Source organism: Egretta garzetta, unplaced genomic scaffold (genome assembly GCF_000687185.1).
Source record: "Egretta garzetta isolate BGI_Z169 unplaced genomic scaffold, ASM68718v1 scaffold229, whole genome shotgun sequence".
Classification (NCBI taxonomy): domain Eukaryota; kingdom Metazoa; phylum Chordata; class Aves; order Pelecaniformes; family Ardeidae; genus Egretta; species Egretta garzetta.
In genome coordinates this window covers 3,971,052-3,991,448 of record NW_009270000.1, presented here as the reverse complement: position 1 = coordinate 3,991,448, position 20,397 = coordinate 3,971,052, and the positions used below count along the sequence as shown (strand labels likewise).

Sequence of the window (20,397 nt, the reverse complement as noted above, 5' to 3'; positions counted from 1 at the left end):
AGTGACCAGGTTGAAGATGTGATTAGCCCCCAGACATCTAGTCTCTGCTGTGCTGCTGGTACTGTGTGATTTGATGCCACCCACAGCGGGTAACAGTGCCTGTAAGGAGTGCTCTGGTGTTACTACTATTGTGCTTCAGATTAATGTAAGTAGGCTATTTGATGATTTTGGAAAGTAATACATCACAGCCCTTCATATAAGGCCCAACAAGCAGGCAGCGATGCAAGAACAGAGATGTGTATGTGTGTTTAAGTATTACATAAAGCTGTACTAGTATTTTATTTTAGTGTCAAGTGCATTCAATAAGGGAAATGACTAAACATCATGACTAAGTGTCTGTCCAGTGTAGTAAATTAGATGCTAGCTCTCCTACACATTATGGTTAACTGATTTCTGATTGTGGTGCAACACAAATAAGGGATGAATCTGTTCAGAGTATACTGTGCACCAGTCCAGAACATACAAAATTATGGAAAGGGGTAATTTAAGAAAAAAATAATATAAAAAGTATTTGAGCCTGGCTAAACGCATGGCTGTAAAGAAGCACAGTACAATTATTTTCTTTATACAACATACTCTTAAAATGTAAGGTATTGAATTAATAGAGCCTTGTTGAAACTATCAAATCCTTCAAGATATTCTTCATTTATTGATATTCTAGATACATTGGAATTTCTTTCCATGAAGATGGTTGTAATTGGAAACATGCCTATTACCTTAGAAATTAATTTACTCAGATTTATTCTGTTTCTCATTTGGTTTTCTTTTACAAGCTTTAGTTTGTAAGCAAACAGTGTAATTTGAAATTGTTGAGATTAAAGATTAAAAATATGTCGCTCTAAATGCCACTGCGTTTTCGTCAACCTTGATTCCTCTTCTAAACATAAATCTAAACTTAGGCAACGGTGTGGTCTGTTCTTGTGGACTGCTGTATGCCAAAATGGCCTAAGCTTGGTGATGTTCAAACATCAGGATTACTTAAACTGTATAAATTGCTATACGTTCTTGGGACATAGCAGAAAAAAAATTTAAATTTGACAGTCATTTAGAACTCTTTCCACTACTGGAGAGATTCCCTTTTGAATGCAGTTCTTTATGAAGCTTGGTGTTTCTTACTTCTTTTCATGACAAGTTTATTTTGCAGACTTGGAATGGATTCGTGACTTACAACCTTGAATACGTAATTGATTTCCAAATCAAATTGCCAATAGTAGCCTGATTTTAAACATCTCTTGCTTAAGCTGCCTTCTATGAAATTTTTTATTTGAAAAAAACTCATCCAGAACAGTCAAAGCCAACTTCCTTGGCTTTTTTCTTTTTCTTTCGAATTTTTGGGGGGGTTGGGTTTTGTTTGTTGTGTTGGGTTTTTAAATCTTGGTATTAAATTTGTACAGTTTTCCATGGCTGCAGTTCAGAATCAAGATGAGGTTTTTTGTCTCCCCTTTTTGCAATGTAGTTTTAGTTTTAATGTTCGTGGTATGGATGAAACGCCGTGATAAAGAGCGTCAGGCAAAGCAGCTCTTGATTGATCCAGAAGATGATGTGAGAGACAACATTCTGAAATACGATGAAGAAGGTGGTGGAGAAGAAGATCAGGTGAGGAAAGATTAATGATTTTTACACTTCACTCTGTACTTTATCCATTTTGTTTCCATTGACACATTATGATAGGTAGCTAATTTTTGCATTAAATACTGAAGGCAATAAGTAGTGGTTTAAAAACCTGAAATAAAGCCTTGCTTTCTCATGTTGTTTTTTGCAGCTCCAGAAATACTGATTGCTTGCCTTTTTTAGATGAGATGTAAAACCAGTATCTTGTCCACTTACAGCCTTCTAACCATATTCCAACTAAAGCTGTTATATTTAAAGGAAAATTAACATCCACTCTCATTGCAGTCTGTAAACATTCTTCACTCCTTGTCTGAGATCCTCTTGTACAGAACTACCAGTGCAGAGTGCCTAATATAGGTCTATTCCAAATATGACCCTTTTTTAGCAGTGGGTGAATGCCTTTCTAGATATACAGTAATGTTGGCTATTGACAGATTGGCCACTACTGGGATTTCAGCTTGGAAAGTATTTATGTTTCAAGTAGCTGTCAGGGCACATCTGTGTTTATTCAAATACCTTTCCAGGCAGGTGCCATATGCATTTACTCTCACGTCACCTCTGGTTGAACCACTGCTGATATATCAGAGGACTAGGAGTGATGCGTACATGCCAAGAATAGCTTTTTCTCTCTCTGTCTCCAAGTTAGTGAATTTCCAAGCAGAGTGATTTTCTTCCTTCAGAGGACATTTATTAAGTGCTTTATGAATATGACAAACAATGGATTTATGCACGTTATTAGTGGTAAAAGTAAGTGTATTAATTATGAAGGGAACAGTGCCTATAATAGAGCCTAAGAAATTTTCCGGTAAAAAGCCTTGAAAAATAAAGTGTAATTCTTCCACACATCCCCCATCACAGTCATCCAGCGCTTGAGTTATCTGAAAAAGTGTCTCCCTTCACTGCTACAGACCTTTATAGCTTCCCTTTGGTTGGTTGGTTGTCTGAAATTTGTGTTCCCCTGAGTAATTTCCCTGCTTCCTGCATTTCCTCAAGTACTGTTCCTACTTCCCGGCTTTTCTGCGTAACTTTCTTTTTAAGCAATTTGCAAAGGAAACTTCAGTTTATGCAGTTTTACTAAAGAAATTGAAGACAACCCTTTGAGTCTGTGTATGTATTACAGTTGTTTGTACACAGATAGTTGGAGTACAAGAACCGCATCCTGTTTGTGAATCTGTTATTGCACAGAAGAGTTACAAGCTTAAAAAACATCAAGAAAACTCAGTCCTGTGAGAACTAATTTTCCAGTTCACATATCCCCAGCTCTTGTTCACCCACAAATCTCTGGAGGATCTGTTCAGCAATTTTCATGTGGTTTTGATTTTTAATTATTGCCCACACAGCCCTCAGGACAGAGTCAGTAAGGTTCTCAGAGCATATGTTGTTCATTCGGAAGTCATAGGTGATGCTAGAGTAGTGCTGGGAGAGGTGGTGCTGCAGATCAGAAACCTTAAGCATTGTTGTAACAGGATACGATGAGAGTAAAGTACTTAATAGTTTAGAAATGGTGCTGAAGTCTCTCCTCGGTCCATCTTGTACTGTGCTCCTCTCCAGTGAAAGCGCTGTCGTTGTGAGAGGTATAGCCAGGGTAGTGCGGCAGGAGGTAACGTTGTGTGAACGCTGTAGAGATGAGCAGGATGTAAACCATCCATAGATGCAGCCTTTCACCAGCAGTGAATGACCGTAGTGCACGCAATGAAAGGAAAAACTGTCAGTGGGTGGAGTAGCAGTAGAGTGGCAAAAAATGTGAAATTAGGATCATTTCCTCTCACAGTGAGCAGAGAAAGCACCTAGGCACAGAGAGGTTTAAGGGCTTTATAGAATATTGAATTATTTTTAGCCACAAAATGCCTGCTTGCTTTCTTAAGACAAATTTTAAGGCCACTGTTGCAAATTAATTATCTTAGCTGCCAGCCACATAGTGCAGGTCCCTTTCATGATCCATTGAGCAGTAGACCTTAGTATCTGAGGGTCTAAAAGGTCTTGATACACTCCAAACGTAACAAACATTGCAGGAAAAGAAAATAAAAGCTCATACAAAGTATAGCAAGCTTTTATAACCACTTTTGGAGCAAGAGTTTTAGACCACTGTGTAGGCAAAAAAGGGGTAGGTTCTCCCACAGCTCCCAAGTGAGGAATTTGTGCCTGTCTGGAATGGCTGACAAGAGAACACAAAATTTTCATGTAGGCACTTAATTTTCTGTCTGCAATGGATGATGGGAATAAGTACTGTCTTGCTTTTCAGGGAGATTATTTTACTTTATTTTAGTTTGACATTTTGTAAAATCTAATTTCTGCCTGTGCTTAACTAAATTATAATAGTTTCTAGGTTCATTTGTTCTTGGTTCCCTCCTTGCCCCGTTTACCTCCTGTGCCCAGGGGAAAGAGGGAGGATTGTATTTGGTCAGATTTTATTTGGTTTTGCACGCATTTTATGTGAGATTTAAGAACTTGGAATGCTAAGCTTTTGAAATGTCCCAACAAGTTCCCTACAAGTAGTAATCTCATTTTTGCAAACCGTGGCTTAGCAAAGTACTGTACAAGCAAAGCTGTGTGCAGAACATCGTAGGCAAAAAGCATTGGCCATAAAAATCTGCATTTTTGTCGAAGTTAAAGTAAGAGTTAAAGTGTCAAAGCGTTCTAAAAAAGCATGAGACTGCCATCAAAAATCTATTTTCAGAATGAGGCCTCATAGGGTAAAACTGCCACTGTTCTATTAAAATCAAGAAAAATTATTTCATGTCAACCTTGCATCCACAAGTCATCAGCAAATGACAGAGGAAAATGCTCTGCGTCAATACTAACTTTTTATGGTGCGCTCTCCCCAAAACCATCAGGATTGATTGAACAAGCAGCTTCAGTAGAAGGCAGTGCACAAGGTGACTCAGAAACACAGAACCGTACAACCCAGGGTGCATCTCATGCAGCAAAATAGAAGGGACTGCTCAAAGATTCATGTGAACCTCAGTGAACAGGATTTTAAAAGCTTCAGATATTTTCGTAATCTGTACCTTTTAAAATTACTTACTTCTATTTATAGCAAACAAATTACTTAGACCTTTTTAAAATCACCTGCTTTTCTGGATGAATACTTAAAGATTTACCCTGGGTGGCCTCATATTTTGCTTGTTTATCCCAGATGTTCAGGTGACTTGAAGATGTGGCTGGTAGGGCTTGAAGATAAGTGATGGGACTCTGCATCCTGAACCAAACTACTTTTAGACTTGTGTTTTTGCTCTTGGAGTAATTTATCTATTTAAGAGGGTTTATTTATTTATTTGGAAGCTATGCAGTTGGGTTTCTTTCCTGTCACGGCAGACCGAGAAACTCCTAAAGCATGCTCACCGTGTTCCTTTTCGAACTCTTTGTACATGCTATCAGAGTAATTTCTCCTGCAACAAATCTGATGAGTCCAAATTCCAGGTTACTTCCTCTGAGTCATAGCAACTGTCAACAGCAAGGTGGGATTCTGGCTTTGTTTTCTTTTTTTTTTTTCCCCCCTCCTGTGCTAGCATTTCCAAGGAATTATGATTTATCCCAGATGTTCAGGTGACTTGAAGATGTGGCTGGTAGGGCTTGAAGATAAGTGATGGGACTCTGCATCCTGAACCAAACTACTTTTAGACTTGTGTTTTTGCTCTTGGAGTAATTTATCTATTTAAGAGGGTTTATTTATTTATTTGGAAGCTATGCAGTTGGGTTTCTTTCCTGTCACGGCAGACCGAGAAACTCCTAAAGCATGCTCACCGTGTTCCTTTCGAACTCTTTGTACATGCTATCAGAGTAATTTCTCCTGCAACAAATGTGATGAGTTCCAAATTCCAGCTACTTCCTCTGAGTCATAGCAACTGTCAACAGCAAGGTGGGATTCTGGCTTTGTTTTCTTTTTTTTTTTTCCCCCCTCCTGTGCTAGCATTTCCAAGGAATTATGATGTAAAGTCTGTCATAAGAGAGCAGTTTATTCCTTCATGAAGGTGTCCTGTTAATCCCATCTGAAGCCATCTCGGCCTGCTTTGTTCACTCTGACAGACTGAATGCTTACAAAGAAAATTGAGGTTCTTGAATGATTCATAGTTTTACTCCAGCCCAGCATACAGGGTTGTGTGATCTCCACAGCAGTTGAGAAAAATGCTTTTAATTCCCTAAGCCAGAAAAGCTCTTGAGTTGTGGCTCGCAAATGAAGTCAGACTGCTCCCCACTGAAGAGCATTGTCAACACCAGCAATGTTCTGGACTTTTTTCGCCTAAACTTCTGTTTCTTGTGACATGTGGGCTGAAAAACTGGCTCTGAAAGCTGTACAGTACTCCTGTCATTCCAGGTAGAAACATTTTTTTTCCTGATATTGGGAAAAATCACTGTACTACCAGCAGTTGAGGACATGGGAGGAAGGAGAGGAGGCAGAGGTATTCTGGATTCTGTGATTCCTCTCAGGATTTCGATTAATATTTTCTAGTTTTAACAATTTGGCTACCTGGCTTACAGGTAGGCTTTGAGTCAGCATCTATTCCACAGAAGTCAGTGGGACTGGTTTGGGGGGAGTGGGGGAAGTGGTGTGGGTTTTTGTTGTTTTGCTTTGGGTTTTGGTTTGTGTAGTGTTTTGGGGTTTTTTTTAATTGCATCTGAACCTTTAACACAGCAATTGGGGTGGGAGACACTACAGTTGCTGTATTCTGAAATAGATATGCCTAGTTCAGGTACAAATCATGAAGCTGGTAGTGACTGTCTCGGTTATTAATGGACCACACGACCTAGAGCTTGTAGTTGTTTAGCAAATGGGAGGTGTGAGATACAAATGACGAATGTTGTCCCCCGACACGATGTGCTCTCAACTTGTAACACTATTGTCAGTTCTTAAATACCAAAACCTCATGTTGGCTGAGTGTTAAAGCACTTAGCACATGTCTGCAGCATAGTTCACGCACGTAGCAGATCACAACCCATAAGCATCACTAACTCGTTTTCATCTCAGGCCATTCGTGTGATTTACATCAAGGCAGTGGGTGCTCGACTGGGATATGTGCAGCATATGTCGTAGCTGATAACTCTGATACATTTTTTTCCATTTAATTGCTTTTATATACATCTCATTGCACAAGAAGATCCTCTCATCTCCTTGGAGCCCATTTCTATAGTGTTTTCTGAATTTTAGTACTACTTGCTCATGCAGGTGGTCCTGTTAAAGGACGTTGCCCGAGCAGGTGGGTGGTATGATTTGAAAGTATCACAGATCAGCTGTGTTGAACCTATGTTTTAATCTAGCCCTCAGATCTCTTCAGCACAAGAGTTTCCAATGCAATGATTTTACTACTGCGTTTGAAGTAGTTTTCTTCCTAAGGATTCTGCATGTTCCTTACTATATCACCTTTTCTTACAAGTCTCTTCAGACATTAGTCAATAGCTTACTTTTGGTCGTGTTTTATTACATGTTTATATAGAGAAAGAAAATAGCAGCATTTACTTTAAAAGTGATAATAGCATTAAAAATAAAAACATGATGGGTTATTTTTATGTGTGCAGGATCTAAATTCTAAACAGAAACTGCTCCTTTATAGAAAGGGTAGCTGTGTTCCAGCAATGGTGTGTCATTGATAAAAACAAATTGAGTAATCCCTTGGATTTTTTTTTGTGTGTGTTTTTTTTTTTTTTTTTTCTTATTGTCATACCATTCTGTATGCCTGCATCTTAAGATTCCATTGGTCTTCTGTGCTGGATCTTGTAACCTCTGTTGTAAACATCACAAGGGTCCTTACCTACTGAACTTTATAAATCCATTTGATTATATTTTATTTTCACCACTCTGAGTGTTATTCAGATCATTTACTCTCACTTTCTAACCTTTATTTTGCATTGCATTAAGGTTGGAACGTATTTTATGTTTAGAAATTTTAATGATAATGAATGAAATAACTGTTGCTAAGATATCCCTAGGAATATACTATGTTATAATTAGAAGGTACTTATTTTGGGGATTGTGTTTGCTTACTAAGACATTAACTTCATTTTTTTGAATGAGTGACTCATGCAATGCTCCTGTGGAATTGCTGTCTTTCCTTGGTGAATCTTTATCTCATCATACAAAAAGTAATGTTTCCGTAATTCCATTACAAAATTGCTTTGTGTTTTATTTTATCCTATCTAGAACCTACGCCTGTTACTGTGTTTTATCTGCAGCTGGAGTTTAACTTTCACCTTTTATTATTCAAAAAGATAAGCTAGCTTCTTCGTTATCTTAAAAATTATTAACTTGTAATACTCCAGATGCATCTATAATAAAAACACATGGGAAAAGCAATATGGCAGAAAGTAATCAAAAAGTGAGCGGCAAATAAAGAGCAAGTGTTAGCACAGGCATTTTAACTAGCCTCCCACCTGCAGCCTATATCTAGTCAGTCCTCTGCTTTGCTTTTTTTGGAGTCCCATTATTTCAGCAGATGCAAGATTTAGGGCGGGTTGGAGCGTTTTGCAGAACTCTGGCAATATTTTACGTGTAAATTTCTCATAGTTTTTTAGGGTGATGTTTGGTGGGTTTGGGGGTAGAATGGTAAGATATAGCAGGATTGGTTTTTACTTCCTTTTTCTTTGTTTTTAAAAGACCTTGGCATATGGGAACATTCAGCCGTGCAAAATATTTCTTTCCTTGCTTCCTCATCCCATTTCTGTATTTGAGTAGACAGTAGTTGTCTTTGGAACACAAAGGCAAAGCAGAACATATGTTTTATCCATAGGTACGTCAAGTCATAGTTTGCTCTCTTCTCTTAAGCCAACAATAAAATCAGGTTTACGCTAAGGCACTGTCCTGTAAAGGGGGGGGTGAAGCTCTGTCAATGTTGCTTTACATGCACTTAGACCACTGCAGCTGATTTTGTTCAGTGAATGATGCTTACAGCTCTCACTGTTAAATTAAGTAGTCTGGTGTCGTGGTTTAGCCCCAGCCGGCAACTCAGCCCCACACAGCTGCTCGCTCACTCCCCCAAGTGGGGCTGAGTGGGCATCTCATGAGTCTGTTTAAGGGAACTTCAGATAAAGGCAGTTTAATAGGGAGAGCAAAAGCTGTGTGCGTGCAAGCAAAGCAAAGCAAGGCATTCATTCACTGCTTCCCATGGGCAGGCAGGCAGGTGCTCAGCCACCCCCAGGAAAGCAGGGCTCCATCACGCGTAACGGTGACTTGGGGAGACAAACACCATCACTCTGAATGTCCCCGCCTTCCTTCTTCTCCCCCCAGCTTTACGTGCTGAGCATGACGTCCTATGGTCTGGAATAGCCCTTTGGCCAGTTGGGGTCAGCTGTCCCGGCTGTGCCCCCTCCCAGCTTCTTGTGCACCCGGCAGAGCAGGGGAAGCTGAAAAAGTCCTTGACTGGTGTAAGCCCTGCTCAGCAACAACTAAACCATCAGTGTGTTACCAACAGTCTTCTAGTACTAAATCCAAAACACAGCACTATGCCAGCTACTGGGAAGAAAATTAACTCTGTCCCAGCCAAAACCAGGACATCTGGTGACAAATTACTTCTTGAATGGGGATAGATCTGAACGTTTCTTGTTTCTTTGCAAAGGCTGCATCCTTTGAAAATGAGAAACAGGAGTAGTGTTTTTGTTAAATTAGTAGTACGTCCAGGTCTGTATTCATGCGTAGCTAAAACTTTAGTCCTGTACAAGGTAAAAAACCCCAAGTCATGCCTAAAAGTGTATAACACAGTCTAATGAATGGCCAGGAAATAAACGGAGAGCTCTGAGATAACAAAGAAGCCAGATTCATAAATCATTAATGAGTATGTCAGTCAGGTTGCATGTACTAGGTTGTATCACTGTTAGTGTTAGAGAAAACTTCTTAGTACTGGAAAGCTCAATTTAGATGTAATATATTCCAGTATTTTCAGAGTTTTCCTATCTGGAAAAAAGTCAGTCCCGCCTATGCACAGCAGTTTATAGTTTTAGTAAGTTGTGGTTTGATTCTGTTGTTTGCAGTTCTGCTTTATAATGTTCCAGTATGCATTCATATAAAGCAGGTCCGGTTACGGTAAAATTTCTTACTTTAAGTTTTTGCCAAGAATTTAAATAAATCTTCTAAAATACAAACACAACCAGAACAGCTAATTCAAGGAGGCAAAAAGTTAGTTTTTTAGAACTAGAAGCTTCTGAGAAACTCTATTTCCTGGCCTATCCCCTCATTTTTTTTTTTTTTTCAGGCGTTGTAAAATCTGGTAACTGTCATTTGGAAATCAAGGTACTTTTAAAAAATCTCTCCTACTGCCGTTAACTGATGACTGCTGTATGAGGGATTATTACTCAAGTGCTGTTAAATGAATAGCTGCCTTGCACAAGAGGAAGTTGTTTAAGGGAAGAGATTTTGAAGGCTGCATTATCCTGTTTTCTCTGTAAATCAGTGGTTACTGGGGAATATAAAATAGCCTTTTCTTCTACTCTGGATGTTTCTTCTATTCAAGTTGAGATACTTGGACTGTGCTTTGAACTACTGCATAGGATGTTCTTTAAGAAGTGCTTTTTGGGGTTTTGGACCCTCTGCCTACACATCTGGTAAGGCGGTTAATTTGTAGGTCTTGGCTAGCTGGTTTTGACATTTAGCACTGTCTCACTGGGATCTCGCATTTCAGGAATGTGAGGTGGGAGCTAGTAATGGTGTAAGTCTGCTTAAAGCTGTCTAGAACTAAGTGAATAGCTAATAAGGTCAATGTTTGTAATCAGCTTGGAGGGGAGGGAATAGATGGGGGTTTTTTGAGATCGTTTAATTTTACAAGATGCAACTTCTGATTAAATGCTCTTTTAGTACATCGTGAATTTATTTTCGTTCTTAAAACAAAAACAAATCAAAACCAGACGTTTTTCTGCTTCAATACAGATGTCAGGGTTTTCTTCAGGAAGAGCACATAGTGATGCCAGAGATGCTAATCAAAGAGACAGAAGTGCTGGTGGTTACATTAAGAAAGTTACAGTGATAAAGCATTAAGGTTGTCATCTCTTTAACCACCAGTAGCTAAAAGGTAGCTGTATTGTCTCATCCAGTGATATCAGATCCCTTTATAAACAAGGGGAAAGACAAAGGATCGTTGAGCTTGCTTCACTTAGATCCCTGTTGTAGAACGGGAGGTTTCTGTTTCCATGTTGACTGTAGACTTGGACAATCAGGCTAGTCAAAATTTCTAGTTTCTAAAGGCCTGAGTTTTTGTGAGATGCAAAATGGGAGCAAACTAATATGTTTTAGCAACCTTCCAACAGAGAAAAACTAATACTAGATTCTCCCTTCCATCAACAATCTAAGCTTGTCCAGAAGTTCGAGAAGAAAAACTCAGACAAACCCTTTGGATTTGGGTAAATCCAGACTGAAGGAAAGGAAAGAGGTATTTGTTCTAAAATTGCTGGAGTTAGGGCTAAACAGCATAAATAAGTAAATAAATACCTCTTTCAAAAATGGGTAGCCATGTGAATTAGATCCTCACAACCTTTGCTCAAGTATGTTTCCAATGGAAGAGCTAGTCTTGTTCCTCATTAGTCCCTCAGCAGATTGTAATTATGAACAGGTTATATGGAAAAAGACTGGAGCAAAGACAAAACATTGTTGACTTGTGATGCTGAAATGAAGAGTAAAAATTATGACTCAGAATGTTGTTCAAAGCTGGCTGTCCCAACCTACCCCAGCATGTCTTGTTCTCTCTCTTATGTGCCACAGTTTTCCATTTAGCTGTCACTTCTGCAGTTAACTATCTTAACAAACTCTGCTTGAGACTAACCTTAAACGTCTGTTCAGGAGCTTTAGGTAATACATAAAAAGTTTTCCCATTTCTCTAGCTGTGAATGAAACATTGAGTGAAGAGATGGAATTTCAGCAGCCCTAAACAGCTTATGCCCTGGCTCTTTAAAACATTTTTCCTTCTTCTACTTGGCAATAATTGAGTAGAGTTGACTTTAGACAGAATGTTGAAACAGCTGGAGGTGTTACGTGATGCTGTGTTTGTATGGCACTAAGCTGGTTTGGGGAGATGGTGAGTGACTTGCCATACCTGACATGTACAGTTAGTATTGATTTTAACGATACAAGAGATTTGACAGTGTGGCAATAAGCACAGTGGATCTTCTTTTCCTGTCCAGACACTAATAGACCTGCAAAATCAATTTCCTCTCATAGAAGGCTAGAGGCCAGTGTCATAAATTACCCTAGAAAAGAAAACCAGAGTGGGAGTCCATGCAAGGACACATTCTGCACTGCTGTTCCCTTGCGGATGGCAGTCTTCACTGTCGTCTTAGCTATAGAGCCTGGAGATGCCTCAAACTATACATACACACAAGAGGATGGCCTTAGATACAAATATACTAGGCTGAATGACTTGATTCATACTGCATTTCTCTATGACCACTAATTAGAAAAAGAACTGTATGCTTATGTCAATGTGTGGGGAAAAAAAGATTTTATATAACTGAAATGACCAGAGAGGCTTTCCTGGTTTTAATAAATTGTTATCTAACCATACCTGTTTGAATTCCTCCATAATGGAATGCTTAGTATAAAAAACCCAGTATTTTTCATTTCTCCCTGTTGGTGTTTTCCACTGTTATCTTTTGGGTGGGTATGAAAAGCACTTTTGTGTTACATATTTAGAAATTCTAAAAAGTACATTCTTCGCTGTTTGATAGGATTTTCTGATAGCATGTCTCTAAACTACTTCGATTTATTTTATGTAATAAAAAGGGAAAGGATAAAAAGTTCTGTTCTGTTTACTTTTCTCGAATTCATACCGCCTCATGGAGATCACTTATATTATTCTGTTTGGTACATGAAGAACCCAAGGGCAGAAGTTACAGCTCTGCCCCAAGGAACTTGTAATCTAATTAAAGCATATGAAACTGCATTCTCAGATCTCAGTGGAGCTGTTCCACCTTTTTTGACTATATATTTGTGTGCAGTCAGCTGAGGACCCGAGTAACAAACTGGAAGGTGTAGTGGATTTGATAGTCAGTTACAATTCTCCCAACAAACAATCTTCACTACTGTCAACAGACCTCTCCTCCTCTTGAAAAGTCTGGTTTGGAGTCACAGTAGATCATGCTCTCAAAAAGAACCTGCATCCTGTGAGGTGACAGCAGAAGTAAATGCTTGCATTCCTTCCTTTAGGAGCCAGTAAGGAACCAATGAAAATGTAATTGTCTGCACAGATAACTTCCAGCAAGTTGAGATTTTTACCAGAACACCACTGTTGAAAAATAGAGACTGATGATAAAGGAGCTTATTTAGGATGCTCCTCAACTGCTTGGATTATTTGTGGGGCAGGGTATCTGGCATACCGTAGAGTTGGCATGAGCCCCAGTCTACTGGTAGTTTGCGAATGGCTTTACTTTAAGCCTTTAAGCCCAGTTCTTTGTTCTGCATTTTTTACCAGTGCCTTGTGCAAAGGCATCCTAGAGCATGACTACCTTCTAGACGTGACAGCAGTGAGGTGAATGACAATGCTGAAATGCCTCACACTCTGCAAATAGTATTCAGGCATATCTATCTTAAATGCATAAACATTCATCTAATTAAAATTTTTATATACATACATACTGCTTATTGGAATTCATAGTGGTATGCTAGCTTCGTCAGTCTGCCAGAGTTTGAAACTGCGGCATCAAGTACTTAATGAACAGATCCACAAGTAATCTCTAGAAAGTGCTTAGAATTAAGGCCAAATCTAAGGAGCTTTGTACTACTTATGACATTTTTTTTTCCCCCTTTGGCTTTCATATTATGGAAGCCACATGAAATCAGCAAGGAGTCTTAAATTCATTCTTTGAAGGTATTATAAAACACTGCAGAGCAGTGCACTTGCCTCTTTCTCAGAATGAGAATGTCTGGCATTTATTTGCTTAGAAAAATAAGAGTTGGATTTGGCATCTTTGCTCTATGCAGTAAATCATCATTACTAGGCAAAGTGTTTAGTCTGTTAATACTACTACTCAAATCCTTGCTTCTCAATGGAAAACTTATGAGAAGCTCTACAAATCTGATGGAATAGAATCAAACCAGTAGATTCAGGGAGTAGAAATCAAGTAACATCCTGTTGGTATGCCAATAACAATCTTATTGACTTATTCTCAGTAAGCATTACAATCCTGAAAATAGGACTTCTGGTGAAATACTTTTTCTCTTTTTTCCTCCTATTGTTTCCCCCTGACAGATACTGTTTGAAATTCTCCTAACGTACTGTCTTTGTTTCACATTTTTCAGGATTATGACTTGAGCCAGCTCCAGCAGCCTGACACCGTGGAACCAGATGCCATCAAACCTGTTGGAATCAGACGTCTTGATGAAAGGCCACTCCATGCAGAACCTCAATATCCAGTCAGATCAGCTGCTCCTCATCCTGGGGACATTGGGGACTTCATTAATGAGGTAAAGGAGAGAAAAAGTGTTTCCTCCTAAGATCCAATAAGCTTTTATACTTTGTTTATTGTACTCTGCATGAGTAGCTGTTATGTTTGAACATAATAACTTTTTAAAACTTACTTAGACGATTAAAATTGTCTTGCTAGATAGAAGTAAATATGTTCTTTTAAAGTGCAGACAAATTTAATTAACTCATTCAAACAGAAAGGGAAGCTATATCAATTAACTTCTTTACGTTTGTATTAATTACATTCATAATACCTTATCAGCTGCAACCACAGTATCTCCAAGCAGGATTATTCTATGGGTTCCAAGTAATAAATAGACTAACAAAATTATAGTTTAGCCTAAATTCATTTATTAATTCACAGTAATTTAATAATGGAAGAAGTTCATTTTCATTTTCCTCATACATTACCCTTTGAATCCAGATAATAGTGGAAATTCAGTACCTTCAGTAAGACCAAAAGAATTCCATCAAATACGATTAGCGAGCAGGGCAGCTAAATTAAATGTTATGTAAGTGCTTTTAATACTTGTCTTGTCATAGAGCTTTAAAAGTCTTTGCATTATCTTTGATTCAGTCTAATAAAGGTAAACGTAAGTAACATTCAGAACGTACCAGATTACTCGCAATTCTGAAAGAAATGCTCCTACAAATATTTGTTTTATTATTTCTGTCACTGGTCAGTCTTAAATCATTGATTTTGTGTTACTTAAGTTAGAATGTGTTTCCTGTGCTTGCTGGTTACAGGAAAATGAATACTAACCCAAAATTTACTTCAAAATAAGCTATCTTCTGTAATGAATAGTAGTAGTAATTAATTATTTTCTCTGGTTTTCTCCTATCTTCCTTGGCAACTAGAGCTGGACAAGTATTGCAGAGTATTGCAGAACTGTTTTTGCAAACGTGTTTATTCTTGTTTGCTTTAAAGAAAAGTCAGGCTAATGTACTAAAGTCTTTTGTGTTAGCAAGCTGCAGCAAATTGAGTTTGCTCCTTTTAAGGTATACAGCGATACAATTGTAAAAAAGCCTGCAGGGAGATGACTGGCAAGAAACATACAAATATTCTCATAAGACATTGTATTTTAAGAGACTCCAGGCTTGGGGAGGAGCTGTATTAGAAAGGGATGTCTCAACAAAATGGATTTTTGAATGCCTTGCACTTCTAAATATTACAATTATAATTGGCTTCTGGAAAATAATGGAGACATGGGACAGTAAAAGTTGTTGGCCATTGTTGGCCAAGGCAGAGTGCACACAAGAACTCCCTTGTGCTTCGTCGTCTTCTTCGAGACAATCAAGAATTTCCCATCCTGTTCTCACACGGCTGTGACCAGACACTGCCCACCTGGCAGGCAGTCGGGAAGAACCTGTGACCTCACGACCCCGATTTTTCTTGTCCTCAAAGCAGCTACCCACCTCTCTTACAGAGCGAAGAGAAAGAATGAGTGTGATTCTCCTGGAAAGCTAGAAAGGGGCCAGAGTTTGTCCAGCTTCCTACAGTTTTTAAATGACTTAGCAAGCTGTTCTTGCAATGCTATTTTTTCAGTAGGTTATCACTCTTGAAGATTATAGCATCAGTGTGTATGCATGGAGCTGTAGGAGCAGTTCATGCTGTCTTTAGCCCAATATGTTTATATCTCAGTGCAGACGAGCATGGAGTCATTTTCTTACTGCTGTCTATTGTATTAGATCAGTACTTCCCTTCATGCTTCCCCTTGCTATCCACCAAAAGAGAAAGCTTCTCCCAGCTATTCTTACACAGTAAAATAATGTCAATAAAGTCATTGACTCTGAAATCCAAGAAAACATGGAGATTTTCTTGTCTTCAGGTTAGCTCGGAATTTATTATATCTTCTGATTGAAAGGAACTATATGAAGTAGTTTCTGTGTTTCAAGCATTATATATTTAGCTTCTTTTTTTCATAAGGTATTTCTGTCGTAGGATTTCACAGCAATGTATCATTTTACTACAAGGCATTCCACCTAGCCCTCTCTCTAGCAGGCAGGAACCACGCAAAGGTTGTCCATGCTCTGTCTGTTTTGCCAGAAGTCTGAGCAAAATGAAGATTTTCTCCAAAACAATTTCATCTTAATTTTTGTTTTATGGTAAAATTTCCCATGGCAAATGTGATTCTAAAAAGTCTATCGGGGGGAAAAAAAATAATCCATTCTTCACAGTGGTACTCACTATTACAGTTAAATTAATTTCCAAATTATCAGCATCTAAAGCATAAATATTCAGGCTGCACAGGTTTTCAGACTCTCTTCAGAGAATTTCACCTGCAGTCCTGGCAAGATTATGCCCAAGCAAATTGGTAAGTTCCTCTCAGTTTTATTTGGTATAAATGGAATAAACATCTTGGGTAAAACCAATACCAGACATTTCTTAGGGCAGTTGATGCAGACGATGTGCTGAGCTGTGAAAACAACATAGCACGATAAGAAAGGGCAAAGTTCCTATCTCTCTGTGTCCGGCCTCAACATCATTAGGCAGAGAACTTTCTTCCACTGTAGCTACAAGACGTACTGTAACTTTTCCCGTGGGCAGCCTTGACCCAAACCGCCTGCAAAACTAGACCAGTTGCTAGCTGAGCAGGGAGAGGCTGCCTTTGAGTACCTCGGGAGGAAAATCTGCTTTACCCCATTGGTTTGAAAAGGTACAACGCTTTTGGAGATCAGTCTGGTCTTTTGGAGGGCTTGGCCCGATTCCCAGAGATGCTGATCAGCATGATCTTTTGGGATGCTGGTCCATGTGCAGGAATTAATTTAGTCTGTTGAATGCTCACCAGTACCTCAGACACACAGCCAGCATTGTTCAGATTAGCTACTGAATTACTCCAACTTTTCACAAGGAAGAACTATAGGTCATTGATTTCAGACGTTGAAGGATTTAGCTACCATCACTGAGCAAGCATGGGGTGCTTTTTTCTTCTTTTATTACAGAGCCATAAATACAAAAAGTGGAAAAGACCTAGTGGGTCATTGTGTGTGTTTCCTTTTGGCAGTACTCTGTTCCTTCTGGTATATTGCTTTATACCTGTCATCAGTTGTATTAAATCTACTTAACTCCATGAGACATAAATAAGTATGAGTATTTTGTTGAAATGACTTCTCAGTTGAAGAACAAGTTGCAAGTATGATAAAAACTTCAAATGTTTTATAACACTTATAAAGTTAAGATAACACATACAGAGCTATGAACTTTCTAAAATAAGACGGTTCCAAAGGTGCCTTATCATCAAAATATGTTTTGCAGGCATAAGCTCACTGACCTTGGGGGCTTTCTTGTTTTGTCTGTTTCAATGGGTAGATGAATCTCTAATTTAAGGAGGGAAGGGAAAAACCTCCTTTTCTTCCAGTCCAGTGTACAAACAAGTCAGTGAAATAAGTCATGTGTTATTAAGAAACCTCTGTAGATCTTGTTTTCCATTTTGAGCCTTTTAAAACATAACCTGCAGAGTATGGAGCATAATTAACACTTAGAATAGTCAGGATTTGCAGGACAGTATAAATTAGGCCTGTTTGAAGTAGCTTTGTTAATCCTGTTTTCACAAACCACCTATGCTGTCCCTAGAAATCTTAAACAAATTATATTGTGGTGGAGAGTTTGTGGCTAAGAATATATTTCTAATCAATAGAGGACATAGCCTGAGGTAAATTAAATTTAAATTACAAACTAAAGGTCTCATCCCATGAGGACATGGAGGACCCTCAATTCATTCTTAGTAAATGGTTGTCAATGCAGTGCACCTCCAAGCAGAACAGGGTCCCTCGATGTTTTCTCTTTTCTCTTGTCAAGTGGAAAACCAGTTCCAGATTTAAACAGTTTTTCATATTTCCCTGTAGGGCTCTGTTCTTCCTTTCCTTCTCATCAAAAGTCTGCTGAATCTGATTAAGTAGTAGGATTAATGGAAATACATTAGATTTTGTAATGTTTCATGTCAGTTCAAGATTTTGAGAGTTTTGCTTTCCCTTGATTTGAGACAAATCAAGAATATTACACGTGCTAAGGAAAGTATAACTTAAGGTTACCATGTTCCTTAAGTCGAGGCACTGTAGTTTCTCCTCTTCTGCCCCTTATCTCCTCCTCAGTGAAGGCTGCCACGACATAAATAAAAAAGAGGAAAAAAGTGAGATTGCTACTCAGTCTGTCCTAGGTCTCAAGCTGACCGTTGTATTGCCATGGCTCTTCTGTGGCTGCTTGTTGTGGTTTGGTGGTATAGCAAATGCAAAGAAATGTGACTTAGTTCACATCTCCTAGCAGGATCACCTGGTCCCAGGTGTGTGCCCAGCAATTCTGTTGGTGAATAAGCTTCTCTACCTAGTAAAAACTTTGGGTTTTCAGATCAGGAAACTGTAAACCAAATAACTGTAACAACTCTGCTGCTCTGAGATTCTTGAACACATCTGGGAAAAATGAGATCTCTTCAGAAGCAGCTGGCAATACCCTGGCAGCAAAAGCAGTAGAAGCAGTTCTTGGCAGCCACTTGTTGCCTTTTCAGTTGTGCCGGTACACCAGGTTGTGGTACCACCCACCGAAAGGGATGGCATAATAAGCAAAAAAGGTGGCAATGCTGAAACCAAAGGGAGCTTCCTAAGCCAATTTCACTGCCAAAGCTGACATCCAGTAACTCCAGCTTCGGACTTGCTGTAGAACCCAGTAGCAAAATGGAGCAGGCACTGGGTAAGGTCAGAGAATGTGCGTAGCAGAGGGAAAGGGAAAAAACGGTAGTATTTCTTTGTCATTTTAACATGCAACTTGCCACAGAAATACAGCAGAAAAACTTTGTTGTTTGAAGAGTTAGAGAATAAGTTCAGTCATTTTACTATGAATTTGAGGAATATTTAAGCAGAAGAGAGGTGCAAATGGCAGTGTAACTTGGGCTGTGCGGTTGAGACAATACCTCCTTAATATGGCCCTTACCTACATTCTGTGAATGAAATGGATTACACAGTAAAGCACAACCTTTGAAACAGTGAGATGCTATCTTGTAAGTCAGTAGCTCAAAACCAGTTTTCTTTTTAAATGCTATCACAATAGCAGCAGCAAAAAATCCAACTTGCCCTTTGGAAAAAAGATGGAGAGAGGCTGCCTGCCACCTTGCAATGGATGGCTGATAGGTATCAGAATTTCTGCAGTCATGTAGAAAAATGTTTTGTTCACTGATTCTTAATAAATTAGTATCCCATGGTTGGATGGCTGTTACTAGGTAGAACAGCAGGAAAATAGCATTTCTCTTCCAAGATGACTTTCTAAATGACTTCTTTCTAAATGACTTTTCCACACTGATACCTGGGATTCATACCTCAGCACTCCTTAAGCTCAAGTGGTATTTATTCTCCTTCCCTGTCACCTGTGTTCAAAAAGCACGGGTGTCCGTCACCCCAAGCGGTCTTGAGGGAAGATGTAAGCCTGGTTACTGCCTAAGAAGTAAAGTTGCATTTCTGCTTCAGCAGCAGATATTGAGAGAAAGCCTTAGAACTGTTCCCAGCTTTGAAGCTGGATAAGGGAAGTTTTCCAACACTTGCTATTGCCTTTCCGGAGTCTCAAGTCTTTTGTCCTTATTACAGCCATCAGGATGGAAAACTCCAAAGAGAAAGATAACAAGCATCACCAATTATTCTTATCAGATAATTTAAAATTGTGTTTCTAATGCAGGCTATTAATAACCTGCTTGATGTTGTTGTACTACATGAAACAATCATTTTAAGTCCAAAATGTGTTCTTGATTAGAGGTCATTAGTTTGATAAATATGCTGGGCCTTTCCACCACTGATTTGCAAAATTATTTTAGGTACATTTTGCACACTTCTGAAGGATTTTAGATAGGCGATAAAGAACCAGGATTCTCTTCTACTTTATCAGTGCCATATGCTTTAATTAGTGGGTTTAGCTATGTATGTATTTCCAGAAGAAAAATCAACATCCGTTCCCATTATGTCGCATTTAGACTAAACACAATTGAGAGTAGAACATACTTTTCTAAAACCAGAATGTGTTAAATAATTCGAAGGAGGCACACTCGATCCTTCAAATAATTGGGAGCATAATAAAGCCATTCTTTAAATAAATAAACATTAAAAATTAAAAAATAAACCCAGCACAAATAGCACTGGTTAAAATTAAGAGCGAGCAATTTAAAATCTTAGCTCAGCCTTATAGAACTCTGGAAGATACATTATGCCTTGCCAGTGGCTGCCAGAGTAGATCCTATTCAAAGTGGAAGATCTTGAAAAAGCATTGCTAATCCCATGGAAGAAACCGCGAGGCTGAAAAATCCAAAACACAAGAGGGCTTTTAACTTCGGGCTTCAGCCTTTTATATTCAGCTTGCAAATCTTACCAGGATAAGCACAGAGCAACTGTCTCATATTCTAAAATTAAACTTACTGTTTAGGTTTGGACCTGT

General features: G+C 38.7%; 1 protein-coding gene across 1 annotated transcript in view; it reads left to right on the top strand.

The window, feature by feature from the left end:
* CDH2 (cadherin 2) overlaps positions 1 to 20,397 on the top strand; it is a 110,195-nt gene that overhangs the window by 88,791 nt on the left and 1,007 nt on the right. Inside the window, exons 14-15 of the mRNA XM_009647677.2 lie at positions 1,457 to 1,596; positions 13,823 to 13,987. Coding sequence (XP_009645972.1) covers positions 1,457 to 1,596; positions 13,823 to 13,987 — 305 coding nt within the window. The remainder of the gene's footprint in view (positions 1 to 1,456; positions 1,597 to 13,822; positions 13,988 to 20,397) is intronic.